We start from the raw sequence: 22,097 nt of genomic DNA, 5'->3' as shown, positions 1-22,097 counted from the left end.
GCTTAACTTTGGATGCAATAAATTTCTGTAAAACTTTTTCTTGTTCAAGCATTTAATTTTAATTATGGTGTGTCTTTCATAAAAGTTTGTAAGACTTCATGAGAATAAAGTTATATGGTCTAGTTTGCAAGCCAAAGAAGTTTTTCTCATTCCTGAAAAAAGGCAGTCAGTACTTTAGATATCTAAAACACAATTGCTTGTGTTTTCCTGAAGGCTTAACAACCAATTCTTGTTTTTACTTTTTGTCTTTTAAAGCTGTGAGATTAAAAAAATACTAAGGCTTTTGAGGTCATTAAGAAACTCCTGTCTTCAACCTGGTATATGGATCGAGTCCTAGATCAGCCAAAGTTACACAGAAAAAATAAAAACTTGTTTTGAAAATCAAAACCCAAAAAAGTGCCCCATCTTCACTATTTTACTGTAAATAAATAACTTCATATTAAACATTGAAAAATAAATGTATTTTGTGCATCAGAAGGGTTCTATTTATACATTTTTATTTAGGTGACCAAGTATGGTTTGTTGAAACAGATACCTATCCTTTTTCTGATTGAGTTTTTTTTTTTTTTTTTTAAGAAAAATTTAGTGGTCTTATATTTTGAAGTTTATGCAACTAAGAATTTACCTCAGATTTTTCATGTTGAGTTTACATATTCTTAAAGGATAGAATTATGATAATAATGCCAAATACTGTGTGTTTCCTTTTTTTGAGACAGGGCCTCACTATGTGTAGCCCAGGCTAGAACTCAAATATAGTAGTACCCTGTCTCTGTTACCTAAGTGCTGGGATTAAAAGAATGTGCTACCCACTGCTTGTCGGGTTTTTAAGTTGTGCTGTTACTGTAAGGTTTGATTTGTGTGTGTGTGTGTGTGTGTGTGATTTACTTATTTACTTTGTATACAGTGTTCTGCCTGCATGTATGCTGGCAGGCCAGAAGAGGGCACCAAATCTCATTACAGATGATTGTGAGCCACCATGTGGTTGCTGAGACTTGAACTCAGCATCTCTTAACCTCTCAGCCATCTCTCCAGTCCCTGAATAATAGTTTAGTTTTAAATTACTCCTTGCTTTGAAGAGACAGCCATGTAATTGAAATAAAGAATTTGGTTTGCAATTCTTAGCCAAAGTTCTGTGGAGCAGAAGTATTTTAGAATTTGAAATTTTTATATGATGTTGTTTATACTTGCCTAGATTTTACTGTTTGAATAGCCCAGATCTACAAATTCAAATTTTTTTCAGAGCATATCGGATTTTGAAGTTTAGGATGTTCAGTGTATACATATATTTTGATTTCTTTATGTTTTCATCTGGGAACTTTTTAACCAATCATTTCTCATTGTATATATTTTAAAACTTACACTGTCAATGGGCCTTAGTAATAGGATATTTGTCTATGTTCACAAACACATACATCCTTAGTTTATTCTTCAAGAAGATATACATTGTTTTAGTAATATTGTAATTTTTCTCAGATTTTCTCTGGATGACATTAAATTTTTCCATAAATGCAAATTATGGTGTGATTATTGATAAAAGTTTTACTGTACATAGAGAATGAGACCCTTGTTTCATTTGTCCATAGGAAATACACAACTTATTTTTACTTCTGTTTGCATGGAGTGGATACTCTACTAATGAAGATGTTGTACTGTTAATACAGCTTAATACCTTGAAAGAGGCTAATGATTCTTGGATATTGATCATCATATAATGAAGATATTTAATGGTTACTTATGTGGTTTTAGTAGAGTTAGTGAAATAATTGTATCACAAGTCCTTAGTATGGCTTTCATTTGAAATATATTTCCAGATGACCCTGTCCTTTCTTTATTCTCTATACAAATTTGCTAAATCTAGACTTTTTCCTGTGGCTTTTTGTATTTCAATGGTTTTTTTTTTTTTTTTTTTTTTTTTTTTTTTTTTTTTTGGTTAGTAAAAGTACATTGAATCTTTATTGCACCTAAAAACAGACTGCATTTGAAGTAAAGAGTTCTGTTTCTCTTTCTGTTGGGGTAAAGGTTTTAAGTATTAGGGGTTTTGAGTTAATTCGTTGTTTCAATGTTTTGTTAATATGGTTCTGGTAAGTATAGTCAATTAAGTTTAATGGAGGTGTCAAAAGCTATAGGTAGGATTCTTTGGCCTACAACTAAACTGATTTTGCAAGTGTCACCAACTTTCTACTTTGTACTAGACAGATCATCAAAGAAAGAAATAGTATTGGTACTATTCTTATTCTGTGTGTAGTGCTTAGATATTACTAAATAGACTTTCTTGTTTGGTTATATTGGGAATTTGAGAAAATGAAAAAGTTTGTCAAGAAAGTCTTTAAGTTAGTGTTAGCAAATGTAACTCATTTTTGTGAGTTGATATCCTTTTTTTAAAATTTGATACTTTAAAATTATGATTTTTAATTTAATTGTTTTTTTCAGTATAAGAATATTGAATAAAGAATAAATTTTTTAATATGATTAATTATTCTATATTGGTGTTAAATGTATTTTTCTTAATAAAATTCCTCTAAAAGCCTAGATTTTTTTAAAGGTTTATTTTATGTATATGAGTGCTCTATCTGCATATATACCTTCATGCCAGAAGAGGGCATCAGATCCCATTACAGATGGCTGTGAACTACCATGTAGTTACTGGGAATTGAACTCAAGACCTGTGGAAGAGCAAACTGTACTCTTAACCACTAAGCCATCTGTATCTCTAGCCCCCTATTTTTCTTAAATAAAGTCAGGAAACATTCATTTCTTACTTTTCCTTTTCTCTTAAATTTTTTTTTTAAATTTTCGAAGACTTGGCTGTCTTGCAACATGCTCTGTAGGTCAGGTTAGCCTTGAACTCAGAGAGATCTGCCTCTCTCTGCCTGCTGAATACTGGTGTTAAAGGTGTGCACCACCTTGGCTACCTGAAATACTCATTTTCTAATTTGTGTGTTTTAAGTAGAATAGCCCATGTATAAAATATTAACAATCATGGGCTCTTGTTTTTTTTAAATATTTTTTCTTAAACACTTCCTAAGACCTGGAGCTCACTGTTTAGACAAGACTGGCCTTGAACCCAAAGCGCCACCTGCCTCTGCTGCTGGGGTGCAGGGATTAAAAGGCATGTGCTACCCACCATCTTGGATTCACACAGCTAGTCCTGGTTGTTTCTTCTTAGAAAACAGTTTTGATACTAATTTTCCTGGTACTCTAAACAAAAAAAGAAACAGGGCTGCTTGTCACTAAATAGAAACTTTATAGGACATGTGATTGAAGGGTGATTATAACTGTTGTTTACCTTTTGATTGTTTACTAAATTATTAATGATTTTTGTCATTTTGGGCTACAGATCTTCATTCTTTAGTTACCCTTTTGAACCTGAGTTAAAGTAATATACTAATATAAAATTTTAAAATTCCTATAATTTATGAATTAAAAAAATGTAACCTCCGAAGAACATGACATCCATGAAAACAATGCCTTACGCTCTTCTGCAAGGACATGTATTTACCATTGTTTTCTCAGTGAAAATAGTGAACATTACATAGCTTTGTCTCTGAATTGTTTTTCAAAATCTTGGTATAATGTCATATTTTTGTGTTACATTTACTTAGAAACAATGTTGTCTAAAGAACAGGCATTTAAGCCAATGATCTTATTTTGTTAACTATATATTCTATCGTGATATGTTATTCAGACACAAATAACTCTTAATATATTTTGTTGCTTTTATTAATGGATAAACAATTCATTGCCTTATAAAATGTAATTTTAATTTGACAGTTTTCTTAAGCCTGTTTTTAGAGACTTAAATAGGAAAATAGTAGTTACGAGATGCATAATCGGATCTCTTGCCATTCTTATTTTAGAGATACAGACATAGTGGAGTATAGATGCTTAGAGTTCTTCTTTAAAAAAAAAAAACAAAACCTTTGAATGTCAAAACTTGGAATCTTATTTATAAAGTCCTAAAAATTGGGTATTCCTGAAATGAATGTATGTGTATACAAGCAAGCATGCATTCTCGAGCCTGCGCACATACACACACAGACACAAACACACACACACACACACACACACACACACACACACACACACACACCCCTTTCTTTTAGAATGACTATATGTTTGTCCAGGGTAGCATTATCACGGAAGTAGTTAATGACTAGAGAGAATAGCATTAACTCACTGAAACTAAATGGGATACATAGGGTCATTGTCTCTCTTCTTGGCTTTGTCACACTGTCTTTGTTTATTTGGTTACATCATTTGTTGTTTCTAACTGGAATGTTAGGTCCTGAGTTCTGGCTCTATAATTCTGTGTCACCTTCGTTATGCTTTTTTCTAAAGCTCAATGATGTAGGAGATCCTTCCTTATTAAAAAATGTACTTTTTTTTTGCTATTGGTTTGCCTACCAGCAAGAGGAAGTTTCTTTTTCCTGTTTGAGCACTTTAATAAGGCATTCATTACTCATTTCATTTCTCGATAGGATCAAAATTTCTAACAGTTTTTTTGTTCTGCTTTTTAATTTTGTTTTTCTGATTGATTGTTATTTGGCTTACTTCCTATTTTTGCTTTCTCTTTAGTAGATGAGGTGTACTAAGGCATAATCTTAGTGTTCACACTTAGAAGAGTCAGTTTGTATGGATTTCGGGATCCTATCCTCTCATGCATCAGCCTGATTGTTTGTGGGTTTTACTCTCCCTCCCAAATTGTTTTGCTTTCTCCCCTTTCCCTTCCCTCCCTTTTAGGAAAATGGAGGCTCTTTTTACCTTGGGCTCTGCCCAGGTTTGCTTCCACAAGAGTGGCATAGCCTGTGCTTTAATGCTTCTGATAAGAATCCTGACTGCTTTGGATGCTCTACCTGTCCCAAGATATAATTTTGATCATTGAGATTCCAGGGGCAGTACCTTATTGCCTGGATGAGTTTCCCAGAAACGTCCTGGAAAGCCTCAAGAAAGGAAACTTCAGAGCAAACAGAATCAACTAGGGATCATGACTATACATCCATCACATGCATACCAGCATGGGTTCAGCCGAGGCCTCCAAAATGATGCTTTGCCAGCCTCAGCTGGTTCTCAAGTGATGATGTCTTTGAAGTCTCTGTGGCCCGTGACTCCAGAGTTAAGGTAGTGGAGTTTCCCTTTAAAGCATCTCACAGCAGGCTTTGTAGGTGAGACACCTCTATCTCACCTAGGTATGCTTGCTGACTACTCAGGTTGAAGGTTGGCCTCAGCCCTTACTTAGGTCCTTTAAATTATAATTTTGGCATATAGCAGGTTCTGTTGTAGGTTAGAATTATAGTTGCCATTCATTATTGGTTTTTGCTTTTGAAATTTATCTTCAATTATGCATATATCTGTGTTTGGGTATGTGCATATGAGTGCAGGTGCCCACAGATGCCAGGGATGTTGGGTGCCCTTGGTGCTGCAGTTGCAGATGGTTGTGAGCTGCCTGATGTTGGTGCTTGGGATTAAATCCATGTCCTATGGACGAGCAGTACTTGTGCTTACTTATTGCCTCACATCTCCAGTTCTCCATCCGTTGTAATTTATGGGGAAATGAATCTGCACTATTCGTAAGCTTGATATAACAGTAACATTTGGTAAAATAATGAGTCTCCACTAGTGTAGATTTTGCTAGTGGTGGAGAAAAACAACCGTTCTCTGTACCTTGTGATTTGTTTGCTTCTAAAGTGACTATAGTTATTTCCCATATTATGTATAGCATTACTGAAGGTTGTTCGCAATTTATAATTTTAATGTGTCTTTGATTTTATTTTTTGTGATTTATTGTACAGTTTATTAGGTAATATTGTGTCATTATTTACATTAATATTCATTAGACCATGAGCATTAATTAGGTAGATTTATCTATTCTGACTTCCAAGTTAGACATATTCTTAAAAATCTAGAATTTGAGAGAGGATAAATTATGTGGTTGCTTACAATTAACAATGAGGTTTTATAGTTAGCATTGTTTTAAATTTGTGATCACAAACTGTAGTCAGAGGACTGTATTGACATTTATACTGAATAGATTCTGTTGGCTCTGTTATGTCTTCTCCAAATGATTCAGCTTCTAGTGAAATAGCTTTTTTTTTTTATTTCTCATCTAAAACTCAGCACTTCATGTACAAGCTTCATACATATAGACTCATTTATCCAGAGTGCAATAGCTAGTTTAACTTGAAAGATTTTCCTGGTTTATGAGAAGTACTGTTACAGTATGTAACTTTTCCTTAAATACTCTTTGATTCAGTTTTAAAGGGCTTCCCTTTACTCTGTAATGGCTAACTGTCTTAAGGAGGAAAATGGATCAGATAATCTTTATAAACTGATCAGAATGAATGATATATGTTTCATTTTTGTTGTAAAAAATAAGACATTGCAACCTTTAGTTAGTCTGTTGTTTGTTAAATGCTTCCTATGTGCAGTACAAACCAACACCACTCATGTCCATGTAGAACAGTAAAGCTTGCTTTCTTAATGTTAAGAATATCTATACTTAATTAAAAAGAAACCAGAGCAGAAAATACCAGAAAAGTAAAGTCATGTTCATCTACATCATTTGACTCTTAGGAGAAAGTACAAAATACCATATAATAAGTATTTAAGGAAGTGATTCTCTGTTTTATTTCAGCCTACGTGTGCTTGCTCTGCATTTTGATTGTAAATATTCTGTCTGCCAAAACAGAGGCCTTACTATATATATATATATATATTTCTTAACATGGGGTGAATTCTTGATTGAAATGAAACCACATGCTAAGAAAGGAAGAAAAGGGTTTCTTTTTCATTCGTTGATTCATTCATTGATTTTTTTTTTCCATTCACTCACCCATTGAGCACACTGTTGCTGTCTTCAGACATACAAGAAAGGAACATTAAATCCCATTACAGATGGTTGTGAGCAACTCTGTGGTTGCTGGGGATTGAACTCAGGAACTCTGGAAGAACAGTAGGTGCGCTTAACTACCAAGCCACCTCATTTCAAACCAAAAAATAACAAAGGTGTCCAAACCTTGTAGCATATACCTTTAATTTCAGCATTCAGGAGGCAGAGGCAGGCCTTTGTGAATTTAAAGCCAGCCAGGGTTATATAGTGATACCCTGACTCAAAAATCCCCAAACCAACCAACCAACCAACCAACCAACCAACCAACCAACCAAACCAAACCAAACCAAACCAAACCAAACAATGACAAAAAAGCTAACAAAGGTTCCATAGTTCCAACAATACCATCTTCACTCAATTGGTCAGTCTTGATTGCTGAGTAGATGCTTATCTCACAGATGTCAAGCCATGGCAAGCTGTTAGGATCTTGCCACCTTCTTTGTGAGCTTTTCTATCAGAGTTTCTTTTTATTAGTTTACTGTGATCATGAATTCCTCGCAAAAGGATACTCAGACTGGTCTATGACCATGCCTTTTACAAAGACTTCATTATTGCTTTTTATTTTACATTTTGAGGTAATTTTCTTTAATACAAACTTGGATTTCCTAGGAGTGTATTTTTAGGATACTAGTAAAAGCTGTATTTTCTCTTTACAATTTTTTTTTAATTAGGAAATCAGCTGAGAAGCATTTTGAGAAATTGTGTGAGCAAAGCTATTGTTCTATATTTTTTTTCTGAAACTTAGAATTTATTTATAATTTGTGTTCTTTGACCATATATTAAGGAGCACTCATATCCTTTCTTTGCCCCAGCTTGACTATTACTAATGTTTGATGGTTGATTCAGTACTTCATATTTTGGTGTAAGTGACATTAACATCCAAACATACTCTGTAGTTAGAGATGCTGTTTCCTATTAGAAAGTGGTTTATTACACATTGATTTTCTGAGAATTTGTTCTCCTGTTGAATAAAATCTCTCCTTTGGAGTTTTATTTTGGAATGCCATTTGGCTGGATAGATGAATTTACTCTTGTTAGCCTATCTCCCCATGGTAGTGCGTGGAGGATGGCAGCATCAATTGGTTAATAACATTAATAAAATGTATCCCTGAAAGTTCTCAGTATTTTGAAGATTTGTATGGAATTGAAATGAGTGCAGTGAACATTTTTGCCCATTGGTAGCTTATGTTAAAACATGGTTTCTGCCAGTCTCTTACTTGTGTGAATAAGGTCTATTGATAACATTCATTCTTATTTTGATACAGAGAATTTGTTTTTAATTCAGTATACTTCAGCCCCCAAAATATACTTTTTTATTTTTTTTTCCTCTAAAGAATTGCTAAGAAGATGCTTTTAGAAGAAATTAAAGCCAATCTTTCCTCTGATGAGGATGGATCTTCGGATGATGAACCTGAAGGTGGAGAGAAAAAAAGAATTAGGAAACAGAGTGAAGAAACGCCCGGCGATGATGGTGAGCTACCCAAAGAGAAGTTATGTATTGGTTTTATAATTTACTAACCGTTTAGTCTTTGAAGAATGTGTGGCCAAGAAATTTCAGGAAATGCCATTTGAGCTTTTAAAAAGCTTTCAAAACTTGATTATGGCAAATTATTTACCTAATGATAATTGCGTACGTTATTGTAGTTGTTTCTGTTCCTGACAACAAACTGTAAGGAAAACTTTTAATGCTTCAAAATAATAGACTGATGAAGGCCAGTATTCAGTGACCATGGCTGATAGAGATTACCTCTTTTCACCAGTGATACTGAGGTACACAGCTTGGTGATATCAAGGAACTTTTCTATAAATTATAGCCATCGTGAATACGCACAGTAGTCTTATAAAAGCATTAAAAGAAGTCTGTTGAAAGAGTGCTGCTTTAATGTATTTTCTTTATTTTAAAGCCCCAAATAAAGTCAATTCTGAATCAGATTCAGATTCTGAAGAATCTAAGAAGCCAAGATACAGACATAGACTTTTGAGGCATAAATTGTCTTTGAGTGATGGAGAATCTGGAGAAGAGAAAAAAACAAAGCCTAAAGAGCATAAAGAGGCCAAAGGAAGAAATCGAAGGAAGGGTAAGACATTTTAATTTTGAATGTAAAGAAAATACTGGTTTTGTTGATGAGGTCTACTGTTGAAATTTGAATATATCTATCCAGACATTTAATCACACTGCTCCTAAGACAGTATCAGTACGTTGGTGATTTCCTACTGAAAGATGATAGAATTAATTTGGGCAGATTTGTGAGTTTATATGTAAAACATCTCAGATTATGTTTTCTTTGTATTGGAAATCTGAGTCCTTTATTTTCTTTCTGTTTTTAAGACAGAGTCTTATACTATAGCCCAGTCTGACATCAAGTTCATGACTTGCTGAGCACTGAGGTTATGCTTTACGCCACTCTGCCCTGTACAAATGAATCTTAGCAAATTTCAAGTGCTTATCTGTGTCTAGGACTGTATTAAGTATTGTCAATACAAAAATAAATACAGTAATAATTGATATAATAGTTTTCCCTTTGTACTTACATGGGGAGTACTGAAATCCATGAAACTGGAGCATATTGTTTTGAATGAAATAAACCTGACAGGAAAAAAAGTATTGCATGTTCTCATGTAGAAGCTAACATTTTAATTTTATAAACTTGAAAGTAGTATTTATTAGAGGCTTAAAAAGGGAGAGTGGAACAAACATAGAGGAAGGCTGGGTAACACGTTGTTGAAAGAATTTTCTATTCTATTATACAGCAGTCTTGACCATACTAATTGATCTAGAAGAGATCAGGTTGAAGTTTCCCAGGAATAATAAGTGATTGTGGTTTACAAGCACAGAATTATGAATTGCTTTGATTTAATGATTCTGCATCATGTTGGATTCTGTGTCCTTTCCATGTGTATGTATCATTGTTTGGACACTGCTTTACTTCGCTTTCTGGTTTTTTGTAATGTGTACCAAGGTCATCTTACTTTTCTTGCCCTATGTGTCCTGCCAGAAAGATTGACCTTCTGGAATTACTCTGTTTCTATTCTGACAGTTCTGATGCAGAAATGAAAGAGGAACAGCACTAGAGGTGCCCTTCACACTCAGTTTCTGATCTCATGTTTGGTCCCAGTGAATGATTACAAAACCACAACATTTTTGCAATCAATAGTTTCTGTAGCTTTGGAATTCAACCTGTCTTCCACGCAAAACCAGGACTGTCTTAATGGTTTCTTTTGCTGTTATAAACACAACCGAAAGAAAACAAGTTGGGAAGGAAAGGGTTTATTTCACTGTACAACTTGAACTCAGGTCACTTACATAACTGAGGGAAAATGTTCAGGAACCTGGAGGTTGGGACTGAAGTATAGGCCATAAAGAAATATTTACTGGCTCACTTATTCCTCATGGGTTGCTCAGCCTGCTTTCTTATGCAACTCAGAACCGCCTTCCCAGGGCAGCACTTTCTTCAATGGGCTGATCTTCCCTCCCCAATCAATCCTTAATCAGGAAAAAGCTCCACGTTTTACCCACAGGCCAGTCTAGTGAGAATGTTTTCTCAGTTGGGGTCCTTTTTTCCCCAAGTGATTCAAACTTATGTCAAGTTGTCAAACCAACCAACCAACCAACCAACCAAACAACCAACCAAACAACCAACCAAACAACCAAACAACCAATAAGACAGGAAGAAAGTGATGACCCATGACACTCACCTGCTTTTCTGTTTTCTGTCGTCCTCCCCTTATAGAATAGTCATTAGGTCTTGATTTCAATGTCCAATCTACCTGTTAATGCTTTCCTTTTAGAGTCCTTAGGTCATTGATTTCTATGTTCTGCAGTGTTTTTGTAATTCTCTTCATTGCCAGAGAGTTTATAGTCTTACTTATCTACAGCAGCCTACTTTACTTGTTTTGAGTAGCCACATTTATTTTTGATTAACTTACCCTTGGCTATCACTTACATATTTTATGTATGGCTAATTCTCATTTTGTGAATTCATATATTACCAAACAGTTGTATTTCAATGTGGAAGAATAATTATGTCTGGAAGGAATGTATAAATACAGATTTAATATACCTTATCTGCTCTGGTTAAAACCAGAAATGCTTTGGTTTTTGTGTGCATGTGTCTGTGCACGTCTGTGTGAAAGACTGGTATGTACATAATGAGAGATCTTGGGGAAGGGATCCATGTCAAAACACAACCTTGATTAATGTGTCATCTACACCACATGTATATAGCTTATAGTTATATCCTTATCATGGGCTTCAGATTTTGGAGTACTTTTTAGATCTTCTGATCAGACACAGAGAGGCTGTAGGGATGGCTCCCTGGTTAAGCCTGTTGGTCGCTCTTTCAGAGGACTACATCTTTCAGAGGATAACTCTCTGTCACTGCAGTCCCGGGGATCCGACACCCTCTTCTGGCACTGCATGCACATGGTGCATAAACAGACATGCAGGCAAAACACTTGTACATACATGTTAAATAAATGTAGAGGTTAAAACAATCAATGGAGCAGCGGAGAAAGGAGATCACTCAGTATGGCCACGCATGCTGGATCTCTCTGACACTCTTCCCAATGTGCCAACTTCAAACAAATCAATCTGGTTCCTACTTTTTTTTCCAAGACAAGGTTTCACTATAAACCTCTGGCTGTCATGAAACTTACTCTGTAGACCAGGCTGGTCTTCAACTTGAGATCTGCCTGCCTCTACCTCCTGGGTGCTGGGATTAAAGGTGTGCGCCACTGCAGTATGCTTGAATGGCACTTATTTTTTGTAATGAGCATTCATATCCCTCCCCCTTTCTCTCCCTCCCCCTCCCTCCCTCCCTCCCTCCCTCCCCCTCCTGATGGTCTTTCTGCAATTCCCTAATGTTTAAATGTGAAATTGCTAAGTGGAGTCCGTTTCTTTTGAAAAATATTTAGTGGTTTATTTTTTTCTAAATTTAAGTGAGCAGCGAGGATTCAGAAGACACTGACTTTCAGGAGTCAGGAGTTAGTGAAGAAGTCAGTGAATCTGAGGATGAACAGCGGCCTAGAACAAGGTTAGTATTATTTTTTTCTTTGGTTTGCTTTATTTTTCAATGTTAGAGATTGGGCCATTGAGAAATGGCCCAGTAAGTAAAGCTGACAACCAATTCCTGCTGCATTTTCCTCTTATTTGCTGTGGTCTCTTCTTCTGCATAATATTAAGAATTAACATGAATTGACTCTATTTTCAAATTTTTGAAAGTAGCTATGCTTGCAAATAAAGTTAAGTGAACACAATATAATATTTTGATTTGAAGTTAATTTATAAAAGAGAAAGCAGTGCCAGTGAGAAAGCTCACTGGGTAAAGATACTTGCTGATAAGCCTGATCCTTGGGACTGTTTGGATGGAAAGAGAATTGACATATGTACATACACACAAACCCAATAAAGACAGCAGGAGAAGGATGGGGAATGAATTTGGTCAGAGTACATGATATGCTTTAATAAAAATGTCCCTATGAATTGAGATCCAAAACATTGTACAGATGAATAGATATTGATAAACACTGAGAAAACGGTTATACTTTTTATTTAGTTCTTCGCAAAGAATGTACTGTTTGAGGTACAGACCCAAGCCATCATCATTAGCCTCTTTTTCAGTCCTTCCTTCCTTCCTTCCTTCCTTCCTTCCTTCCTTCCTTCCTTCCTTCCTTCCTTCCTTCCTCCTTCCCTCCCTCCCTCCCTCCCCCCCTTCCTTCTGGCCTTGATCTTATTCCATGTTGCCTTGAACTTATTACTGTTTTCATGATGACCTTGAATTAAGTTACTTTACTCTTTTTTCAAATTTCTCTAAGAATTATTTATATATTTTATGTATATGGTGAGTTACACTGTAGCTGTCTTCAAACACACCAGAAGAGGGTACCATATCTCATTATAGATGGTTTGAGCCACCATGTGGTTGGTGGGATTTGAACTCAGGACCTCTGGAAGAGCAGTCAGTGCTCTTAACCACTGATTCATCTCAGCCCCAAATATCATTACTCTTATTTCACTTCTTGAGTTTCCCACCATACCCAGTGTATGCTATGGTAGGTGTTGGAACTAGGGCTCTGTCCCCTATAGTTTTACTACATAAACTACATTCCTAACCCCTCAGTACTTTTTTAATTGCTAGATTTTGTAGTAATGGGAATGAGACCTCATGGTTTTATGCATGCTCTGCACATGCTATATATATATATATTGAGCAGCTCCCACATGGTCAGTGTTCTTAACACTACTAAATTATACACTTAGGAAATGTTAAGCTGGCAAGTGAGCTTTGTACATTTCATGGCATGTACTATTTCCGAAGTAGTACATAACTCATTTGAGGAAACTCATGGAAGCATTTTCTTTTACATTTAAATTTTTCTTCAGGTCTGCAAAGAAAGCAGAATTGGAAGAAAATCAGCGGAGTTATAAACAGAAGAAGAAAAGACGACGCATTAAGGTTCAAGAGGATTCTTCCAGTGAAAATAAGGTAGAATGCCATTTATTTTTAGAAAGAAAGGGTTTATGATGTTTATTGTTTGCTTCAATTATGATTCACACACTTAGTAATAGTAAATTCACTATTTTCTCTGAATTTCATTCAGTAATTACATTGGATTTTATTTACCTTTAAAACTTGTAGAAAGAGTCTTTTTTTCTTGATTTTTTTTTTTTTTTAGCCCCATAATCCTTAATGGCTTTTTTCTTTTTAATTGTTTTGACTCATCAGATTCTGAGATGACCATTCAAATGTTTCTTTTTGGAATGAATACATTTTCTTTTTTTATTTAATAACATTGTAATGAGTATAAAATGGTATCTTATTGTAGTCTTGAATTTTATTTTTTTGTTGACCTGAACTACTTTTCATGTTTTGGTGGTCACTTGTGTACATTTTAAAAATAAATACCTATCTGACTCCTTTGCCCTCATTGCTTTCCTTTGTCAAGGTTTATTTGAGATTTGTAATACTTCTTTATTTCTAGATCTAATTAAGAAAGCTTTTCTTCTACCTCCTGTTGGAGCATTACATAGCAGAACACCAACTGAATGCAGTAGAACATTTCTACTCTTTGTTTATATGTTTCAATTTTACAGAGCCATTCTGAGGAAGAAAGGAAGGAAGATGATGATGATGAGGAAGACGAGGAGGAAGAAGATGAAAATGATGATTCTAAGTCACCTGGAAAAGGCAGAAAGAAAATTCGGAAGATTCTTAAAGATGATAAACTAAGAACCGAAACACAGAATGCCCTTAAAGAAGAGGAAGAGAGACGAAAACGTATTGCTGAGAGGGAACGTGAAAGAGAGAAATTAAGAGAAGTAAGTAACTTTCATCGACATGTGCCATAGATGCAGACAGATTTTCAAGAGTTGAGTGTCATAATAAACTACAGATTTCTAGCGAAAATTCTTTTCACCAGTGCTAATATGGTTTGCCTTTTAGTCTATGTATAATTAGGTACTTGGAAACACTTGAGACTCTTGTATGACTCTTGTCACCAACTTTATTGTAGTATAATTAGTTAGGAACATATTTTTTAAAATTTTCTTTTAATTTTTAAAATTGTATATGTGGTTGTACATATGTGCCATGATGCCCATATGTGTATCAGAGGGTACTTTGTGATTAATTATCTCCTTTTTTTGTCTTTATGTAGATCCTTAGATCTAACTCAGTTGTTAGCTTTATATAGAGAGAGTACCTTAGTACCTTTTTCTGCTGAGCTATCTGGCCATCCCTGACATTCCTTTGTATATTTATTAAATATTTTTATTTTTTAACATTAGTTTTAATTACATATACGTGTGTGTCTGTCTCTCTGTCTGCATGTGTTTGTTTCATATGTGTGGGTATTTGCCCATTAAGGCCCAACTATGATGTCAGATATCCTGGAATGCTAATGCGTAGGCATTAAAGCTACCAGCCAAGTGTGCTAGGGACTCAGTGCAAGATCAGTATGTGCTGTTAACTTCTGAGTCATCTCTCTATTATCTCTGCTTCATGCATATTCACAGTGCTAGATTTGATTAATATACTTACTTAGTTATAGATTATTTTGGGATAGTTCCCAGCAATGGCATCATCTTTTATCAATAGTTAAGATTATAGCATTATAGACAGATCTTTTACCCATTAGTACAAGATGATATTAAACATTATTCCTTCAAGTAATAGGATTTTGAGGAAGTTTTTAAAGTTGTCTTGCTTTGCATTTTCATGACTCTAACTTTTTTGTGTTATGATTGTACATCTCTTGAGATGGATACCCTTGTTTGCTTTCTACAGGGGTCTTTGTGAGTGGCCTTCTGGTGAGCTCATTCCTTAGTAACACTCAGAGACCAGTTAATCAACACAAAATCAAACGAGTATAGGAATACTTTTTAAATTTGTTGAAGCAACAAATTAAAAAACACAAGTTTAATCCAAGCACTTAGACAGAAACTGTCTCCAAAAATGTTTAAGCCAACTACCACTCCACCAAGAACCACAGGAAGAAAAGAAGCACAAGGAATGATTTAGAGTAAGCTATGAAGTTAAAATTAATGTACAAGTAATTATTAATGAATAAATTTAGAAAGAGACAAAGCTTACTACAGGAAAGAAAAGAACTTCCTGTTTTTAAATAGATGGTGCTGCTCATGGCCACAGTAAGCATTTCTACTATGGGCTGGGTAAGTTCTTCCTCCAGTGTCCAGTTCCTGTTTGCCTGCAGGGATTGCAAAGTTCTGAAGTGAAGAGTGCTCCCTCTGTGCTGTGTGTCCTGTTTGCAGGGTGGGAACGTGCAAAGCACTGTGGTAGAGGGGAGTACCCTGATATATTACTTACTGCTTTCAGTGACTTCAGATCTGCCTGAGCGAGTGGGGTTGCTTCGCCCTTCTATGAACAAGTTAGCACACACTTAACCTCTTACAATTATTAAAGAAGTTGGCTATGGCACTACTTGATTCTCTGTTCAGTGTTTCACTATGTTTAAGAAATTATAAGTTTGTATTATTTTACAACTTACCTAGTGACAGACTATTTTAGCTTATCAGAATCTGTAGCCACTTACCTCCAATTCATGGCCTTTTCTACTGTATGGCACTTTGCTTTCTCTTTTGCTGCCCATAGGAGAGCATTTGAATACCTCAAGGTCACTTCTAGTATGTTTTGATTAAGCCTAATTCAAATCTAATTATTATGAGTATTCAAATCTGGGAACAATATCATGGTATATATAGGTCTCAGCATAGACTCAAGGAAGGCCGATTATACAAGGTGCTTATAACAAAATGTAAGAATCCTGGTACCATATTAATATTCTGTGTACCATATCATGTAAGCAGGCCAAAGACCTTTAGGAAATTTCACTTTTTTTCTAGTGGCCTTTTATATCATCTGTGCTAGGACAAACTAACTAGTGAGTTCTTCAAGTGTGTTAAGTTCTTAATGTGTGCTGCTTTATTTATTTCCTACAGTGCTCCTGAGGGCTCTTGAAATACTTGTCATATTTTCTTACAACTTTATTTTAAATAAATAGGGATACATATACAGATTTTTAAAGGCATTTTGGCATAACACTATATGAACATTTTTGTCAGTACTTAATACTTTTAGAGGTTTGATAGCATGCATTGAAATCCCACTAGTTACCATAAGCATGAAGTACATGTAGGACAGAATGTAACATGGAAACAGTTCTTTTTGGGTATAGATTAAGCATAATGATTTTGGAATACCAAAAATTGCCACAAGGTTATTTATTATCTTAGCTCTTGGATTATTAATGATTTAAGGTCATATTTTCAAGTATAGAAATGAAAGCTAAGAAAATTTACGTAGTGTAATAAAATTCCTGCGGTAGTTTTTCTCAACTATGTTGTCTCCCACTAGTATCCTAGCTGTGTTTTTCAGTTCAAATGTCTTGTAAAATTAGTATCCATAGAATTTATTAAAAACTTGTGATTTCATTGTAATTTTCAGATTTGGTGACATGATTTTTTAAAGTTATCTCTTTAAAGAGACCCTGACAACCTTTAATTCACGAAATTGCATAGCTTATGTTTGCTTCAGAATCATTTAGGATCGGGGGAGATAGATTATCACTTTACAATTTTTAGTTTTTCAGTTTTTAGAGCCACAGTCTCATGTAACACAGCTTGGTCATGAACTCAATATATAGTTTCGTCTGTCCTGGAATTCCTGATTTTCCTGTCTTCACCTTCCAAGTTGTGATAGTATAGGCTTGTGTGACCATGTCTGGCACTTAAAGTTTTGTTTTCTCTGTTAGAGATTTGAACACATTTGCCTGGCACATGTTAGGCAAGTTCTCTATTACCAAACCATACCTCAGCCTGACAATTTTGAAATCAAGAATATTTGTTTTGGTTTTCTTTTTGCATAAGCAATAACACTATCCACACAAACATTTCATTTGTTAAAACAGTATTGTTTTTGCTTAATATCATGGGCTATATATGGAAGCACCTCTCTAGGTCTAAATCTATCCCTTTGTTCCCATCTATAAGTTGTCAATTAGAATTAAAACAACTAAGTATATAACTATACTTGTATGTGTTTGTCCATTTATATTTTTGTTAGTGTATATTTGTTTGTGTAAGGTACATATGTATATAGAGGCTAGAATTCACACTTGAGTCACATTCCTCAAGAACCATCAACTTTACTTTTGAGACAGAGACTCTCAGTTTTTTGGAGCCAGTTTTTTGGCTATGCAAATTACCCACTGAGTCATAGGAATCTACTGTTAATTTTTTCCTCCCTTCTCCAGCCCCCCCCCTTCTCCATGTATTCTGGGCATTGGACTCAGGTCCATGTGCTTGCACAGCAAGTACTGTACTGACTGAGAGAACTAGTTACTCAAATGTCTACCTAATACAACTGTTCTTGGTGGTATCCTGGGTCAAAGGTAATTTCTGACATTACTATAGTGATTTCAGGTCTACATAGATTTTCACTTCTGGAAAACATAAAACTGGACTTACTCATTGGCTGTAGGAATAGTTAAGCCTGTGTTTTGGGAATCTATCTTGTTAAGATTGATATACCACCATTGCTTGAAAGAAATCTAAATGAGCTTAACTATCAATGACTCTTTTTTTTTTTTTTTTTTTTTTTTTTTTTTTGTAGGTAATAGAAATCGAGGATGCTTCACCTACTAAGTGTCCAATAACAACCAAATTGGTTTTAGATGAAGATGAAGAAACCAAAGAACCGTTAGTGCAGGTTCATAGAAACATGGTTATAAAATTGAAACCCCATCAAGTAGATGGTAAGAAGCTATTAAATGATTCAATCACTTTTAGCTAAATTTTACCTATATTTTGTTTTGTTTTTGCCTAGCATTTTGCCAATCACTGGAGATACATTGTTGACCAAAAATAATATGAGTCCAGCTGTTACAAGTCTTACAAGGAAGTAAGGAAGAACAAGTTTGGGTATCTGCAAGCATAGTGTTTTAAGTAGGCAAGAGGTACTACTTCCAAGTGAGAATCTGTATAGCAGGTGGAGTTGTACTACATAGTGCTTGGCTAGAGCACTTAAGTGTAAACACAGTTAACAAAAAGATTTCTTTGGGAAATGACATTTCAACATTTTCAAGTAAGTGTTTAATTAGTTTTCATACATTTGTATTAAAAAATTATTCAACTGCCCTACTGTCTGCCATACTAGCATAGAACTACTTCAAAACAGTTTTTGCTTTTTGAATTACCAATACTTATTCAGTTTCTACTACTGGACGGTTTCTGTTTTTAAGTATTCTTCTGCCTCTGTCAGCCATTCTAAGATATAGGGAAATGTAATTTGATAGTTTAGGATAACGGAACAGACACCCTTATTTTGTCTGCTTCTGTTTTATTTCTGATTTATTTAAAGAGAAAAATCAATTCTAATTGGATTTAAGAATTTCTTTAGCTCCAAGTGTTTTTTGAATGCTGTTTCTTAGGTGCTGGAGAGATGGCTCAGTGGTTCAGAGGCCTTAAAATAAATCTTTCAAAAATGGCTCAGTGGTTCAGAGGCCTTAAAATAAATCTTTCAAAAAAATACAACTCTGGTGTTTCTTGGAAGTTTTAATTTCTCATTTTTAGGTGTTCAGTTTATGTGGGATTGCTGCTGTGAGTCTGTGAAAAAGACAAAGAAATCTCCAGGTTCAGGATGTATTCTTGCCCACTGCATGGGCCTTGGTAAGACCCTACAGGTAAGAACTATAGGAAATAAACCTTTCCATTTTTCGCACATATATTGGATTATGCTGTGTCTTAGGTAGGTTGTGGAGATTCAGCAGTAAAGAAGAGTGACACGATTCCCTTTTAATTATTGAATATTGTGGTGGAGAATGAGTTTTTAAAAATGTATTTCCTGATACTGTGTTTAAAGGGGAGGACTGAGAAGGGCAAGCATCTTTAAAGAGGCGGTAATTGTGTGCACATACATACATACATACATATATACTTAATAACCATTCATGGGTAAAAGACCATGGATTGGAAAGAGAACAAAGAAAAGTGTATGTGAAAATTCAGAGGAAAGAAGGAAATGATACAAGTGTATCATAATGTCAAGTGAAAGAAAAAGTACCTCACAAACATTCATGATAGCAGTACAAAGAGGTGATGGTCGTGCAAAGATGCTGATGTCATTGAAGCAGCATGGTTGGAGGGATGGCGGCCTACCACTTCAAGGATATGTGAATTTAACTAATCTTTCAACTTTCAATAGTCTGTGCTTGTAATAGAAATGTAAAGTCTTAGTTGTAAAACTAAAACTGCTTCATTTCTTGTGTTGGATTTAATATTATATTTTCTCTGGTGTGTGTTGGGAGTTATGGTCATCAGCTGGCTGGCTTATTGTTTAAAGTAAAACTATTAAGTCATAATTGTTTGATTTAAAAAAATTTTTGTGGATACTTATGAAAATGTAACTTTATTTGCTTTCTTATAGGTGGTGAGTTTTCTTCACACAGTTCTTTTGTGTGACAAATTGGATTTCAGTACAGCTTTAGTCGTTTGTCCTCTTAACACTGCTTTGAATTGGATGAATGAATTTGAGAAGTGGCAGGAGGGATTAAATGATGATGAAAAGCTTGAGGTAACATTTAGAAATGTTTCCTATTGAAAGCATAGCATGAGAATCATATATGGAAAGAAGAGTCTTTAATTTATAATATATTTGAATGGGACTATTTAGAAGTCAATTCATTTTAATAGCCATTGTTAAACATCTTTATTTTTAAAGGTCTCTGAATTGGCAACAGTGAAGCGTCCTCAGGAGAGAAGTTATATGCTCCAGAGATGGCAAGAAGATGGTGGTGTTATGATCATAGGGTATGAAATGTACAGGAATCTTGCTCAAGGAAGGAATGTGAAGAGCCGGAAACTTAAAGAAATATTTAATAAAGCTTTAGTTGATCCAGGTAAGTTACTACCAATTCTGAGCCAGGCATTCTGGACCACACCTTTAATCCTAGCACCGTGGAAGCGGAGGTGGGCAGATCTCTGAGTTTGCTGTCAACCTTGTCTACAGAACAAGTTTCAGGACAGCTAGAGATACACAGAGAAACCCTGTGTTAAACAGACATAAAAATTACAAATAACCGAGCACTTACTAAGTAGCTGGGTGCTAGTTTCCTATGTCCTTGGGGTTTTATTTTTATTATTAATATTGATAATTTAAATAATATAAAACTATCCTTCATGCTACTAATTGTTCAGAAGCTCAGTGTTTTGGGATCTGTGGTTGATGTGTTATTAGGAAATCTTAAACTAGTGAATAGTATCATCATTTCAGCAGATTTTTTTTTCTTACAGGATTTCTGGGAAACGGTTTCAAACAATAGTTTTCAAAACCAGGCACGGTGGTGTGTGCTTATAATTGTAGACAATCCTATTTGACCATGTCTCATATGTCATAACCCTCTGGTCCTTCTGCCTCCATTTCCTGAGTGATGGAAGTACAGGCATATGCCGTGACATCTCATTCACGGGGCGATGTGGTAAAACAAGAGTGAGCCCAACCCTCATGCATGCTGGGTCACATCACAGCCCTTCATTTATTCTTTACAGATATAGATGGTGGACTTGATGAGTCATTTCTGGAGTTATCTCTGGAGTCATTTCTGTAATCCTATCACTCCTGATATGAAGGCAGGGAAATCATGTGTATCTCAAACACAAAGGGGCGTGTACCAAGGTAGATTAGTGAGTAGCTGTTAACTGTGTGTGCCTGATGATTTGGGTTCAGTGTCTGGAATCCATGACACAAGAAGAGAGTTGATTCCAGAGTCAGTTTAAGATGCCTTTATTTCTTGTATTTTTACATTTCATCTTAGTTTTTTAAGTGCAGTGTGAGTGTGGGAGTGTGTGGGGGAATGAGCAGAGTGAGTGCATAAATAACGAATATCTGTGTCCTGGGGTGTGTGCATGCGTAGAGACCAGAACACAAATTTTGGCAGTTTTGTTCCACCCTTGTGTCTCTGGCTGGTATAGAGCTCAGGATTTGCAACAGGGCATGAACACTTTGACGTGTTGAATCATCTCTCTGGCCCTCTTTTACTTTATAAAATATCACAGAGAGTAGTTCTGATACTGTTGGAAACTGGAGGCTAGCATGGACTTCTCATATATTTCTGCCTTCATTACTTTTATGTTCTTCAGCGTGGTCTTTGGTTCCTAACCGTGCATCTTGGCTAATAATTTAGTTATTAATTCGTTTAACTTGTGAGCACATTCTTCCTTTGCTGCCACTTATCAGTAACCTCTTCTAATCTTTCTAATCACCAAAGATGTCACCTCACTTTTAGAGAAGGCAGACCTAAGAGGAGGCACCCAAAACATTCAGGAACAAGACTTAGTATTATGTGATTGAGACTGGAGGCCAAGAGACAGATCACCATAAAAGGAAGATAAAAAAAAAAAAAAAAAGACAAAAGTCCTATGAGAAGCTAGTAGGAATTCAGAGGACAGACAGAGTTCTTAGGAGCATGGGAGCAGGAAGAACTGGTTAGCCATGTAAATGCCTTCTGTTCTAAGCCTTCTGTAGATTTAAATACATCATTATTTAGCTTCACTGAGAATAGTTCCAGGCATTAGTCCAACCAGGCTAGGTGTATAGTATTCAGCATGATCTGAAATGAATGTGTGTGGGTATTTTTTTTTTTTAAGTTTGTTTGCTTGTTTTTGGTTTTGATGTAGCCTAAAACTAAGTTATGGTGA

General features: G+C 35.3%; 1 protein-coding gene across 1 annotated transcript in view; it reads left to right on the top strand.

Annotated features, from left to right (window-relative positions):
* The window catches only part of ATRX (ATRX chromatin remodeler), a gene marked incomplete at its 5' end in the record, with an annotated part of 83,514 nt that overhangs the window by 21,238 nt on the left and 40,179 nt on the right, over positions 1-22,097 (top strand). Inside the window, 9 exons of the mRNA XM_080910106.1 lie at positions 8,221-8,357; positions 8,791-8,964; positions 11,826-11,919; positions 13,269-13,371; positions 13,980-14,204; positions 18,016-18,157; positions 18,975-19,084; positions 19,828-19,974; positions 20,122-20,299. Of these exons, the coding sequence (XP_080766232.1) occupies positions 8,221-8,357; positions 8,791-8,964; positions 11,826-11,919; positions 13,269-13,371; positions 13,980-14,204; positions 18,016-18,157; positions 18,975-19,084; positions 19,828-19,974; positions 20,122-20,299 (1,310 nt within the window). The remainder of the gene's footprint in view (positions 1-8,220; positions 8,358-8,790; positions 8,965-11,825; positions 11,920-13,268; positions 13,372-13,979; positions 14,205-18,015; positions 18,158-18,974; positions 19,085-19,827; positions 19,975-20,121; positions 20,300-22,097) is intronic.

The sequence above is a fragment of the Micromys minutus genome (assembly GCF_963924665.1).
Source record: "Micromys minutus genome assembly, chromosome: X".
Classification (NCBI taxonomy): Eukaryota; Metazoa; Chordata; class Mammalia; order Rodentia; family Muridae; genus Micromys; species Micromys minutus.
The sequence above is the reverse complement of the archived record's forward strand: the minus strand, read 5'-3'. Positions and strand labels throughout refer to the sequence as shown.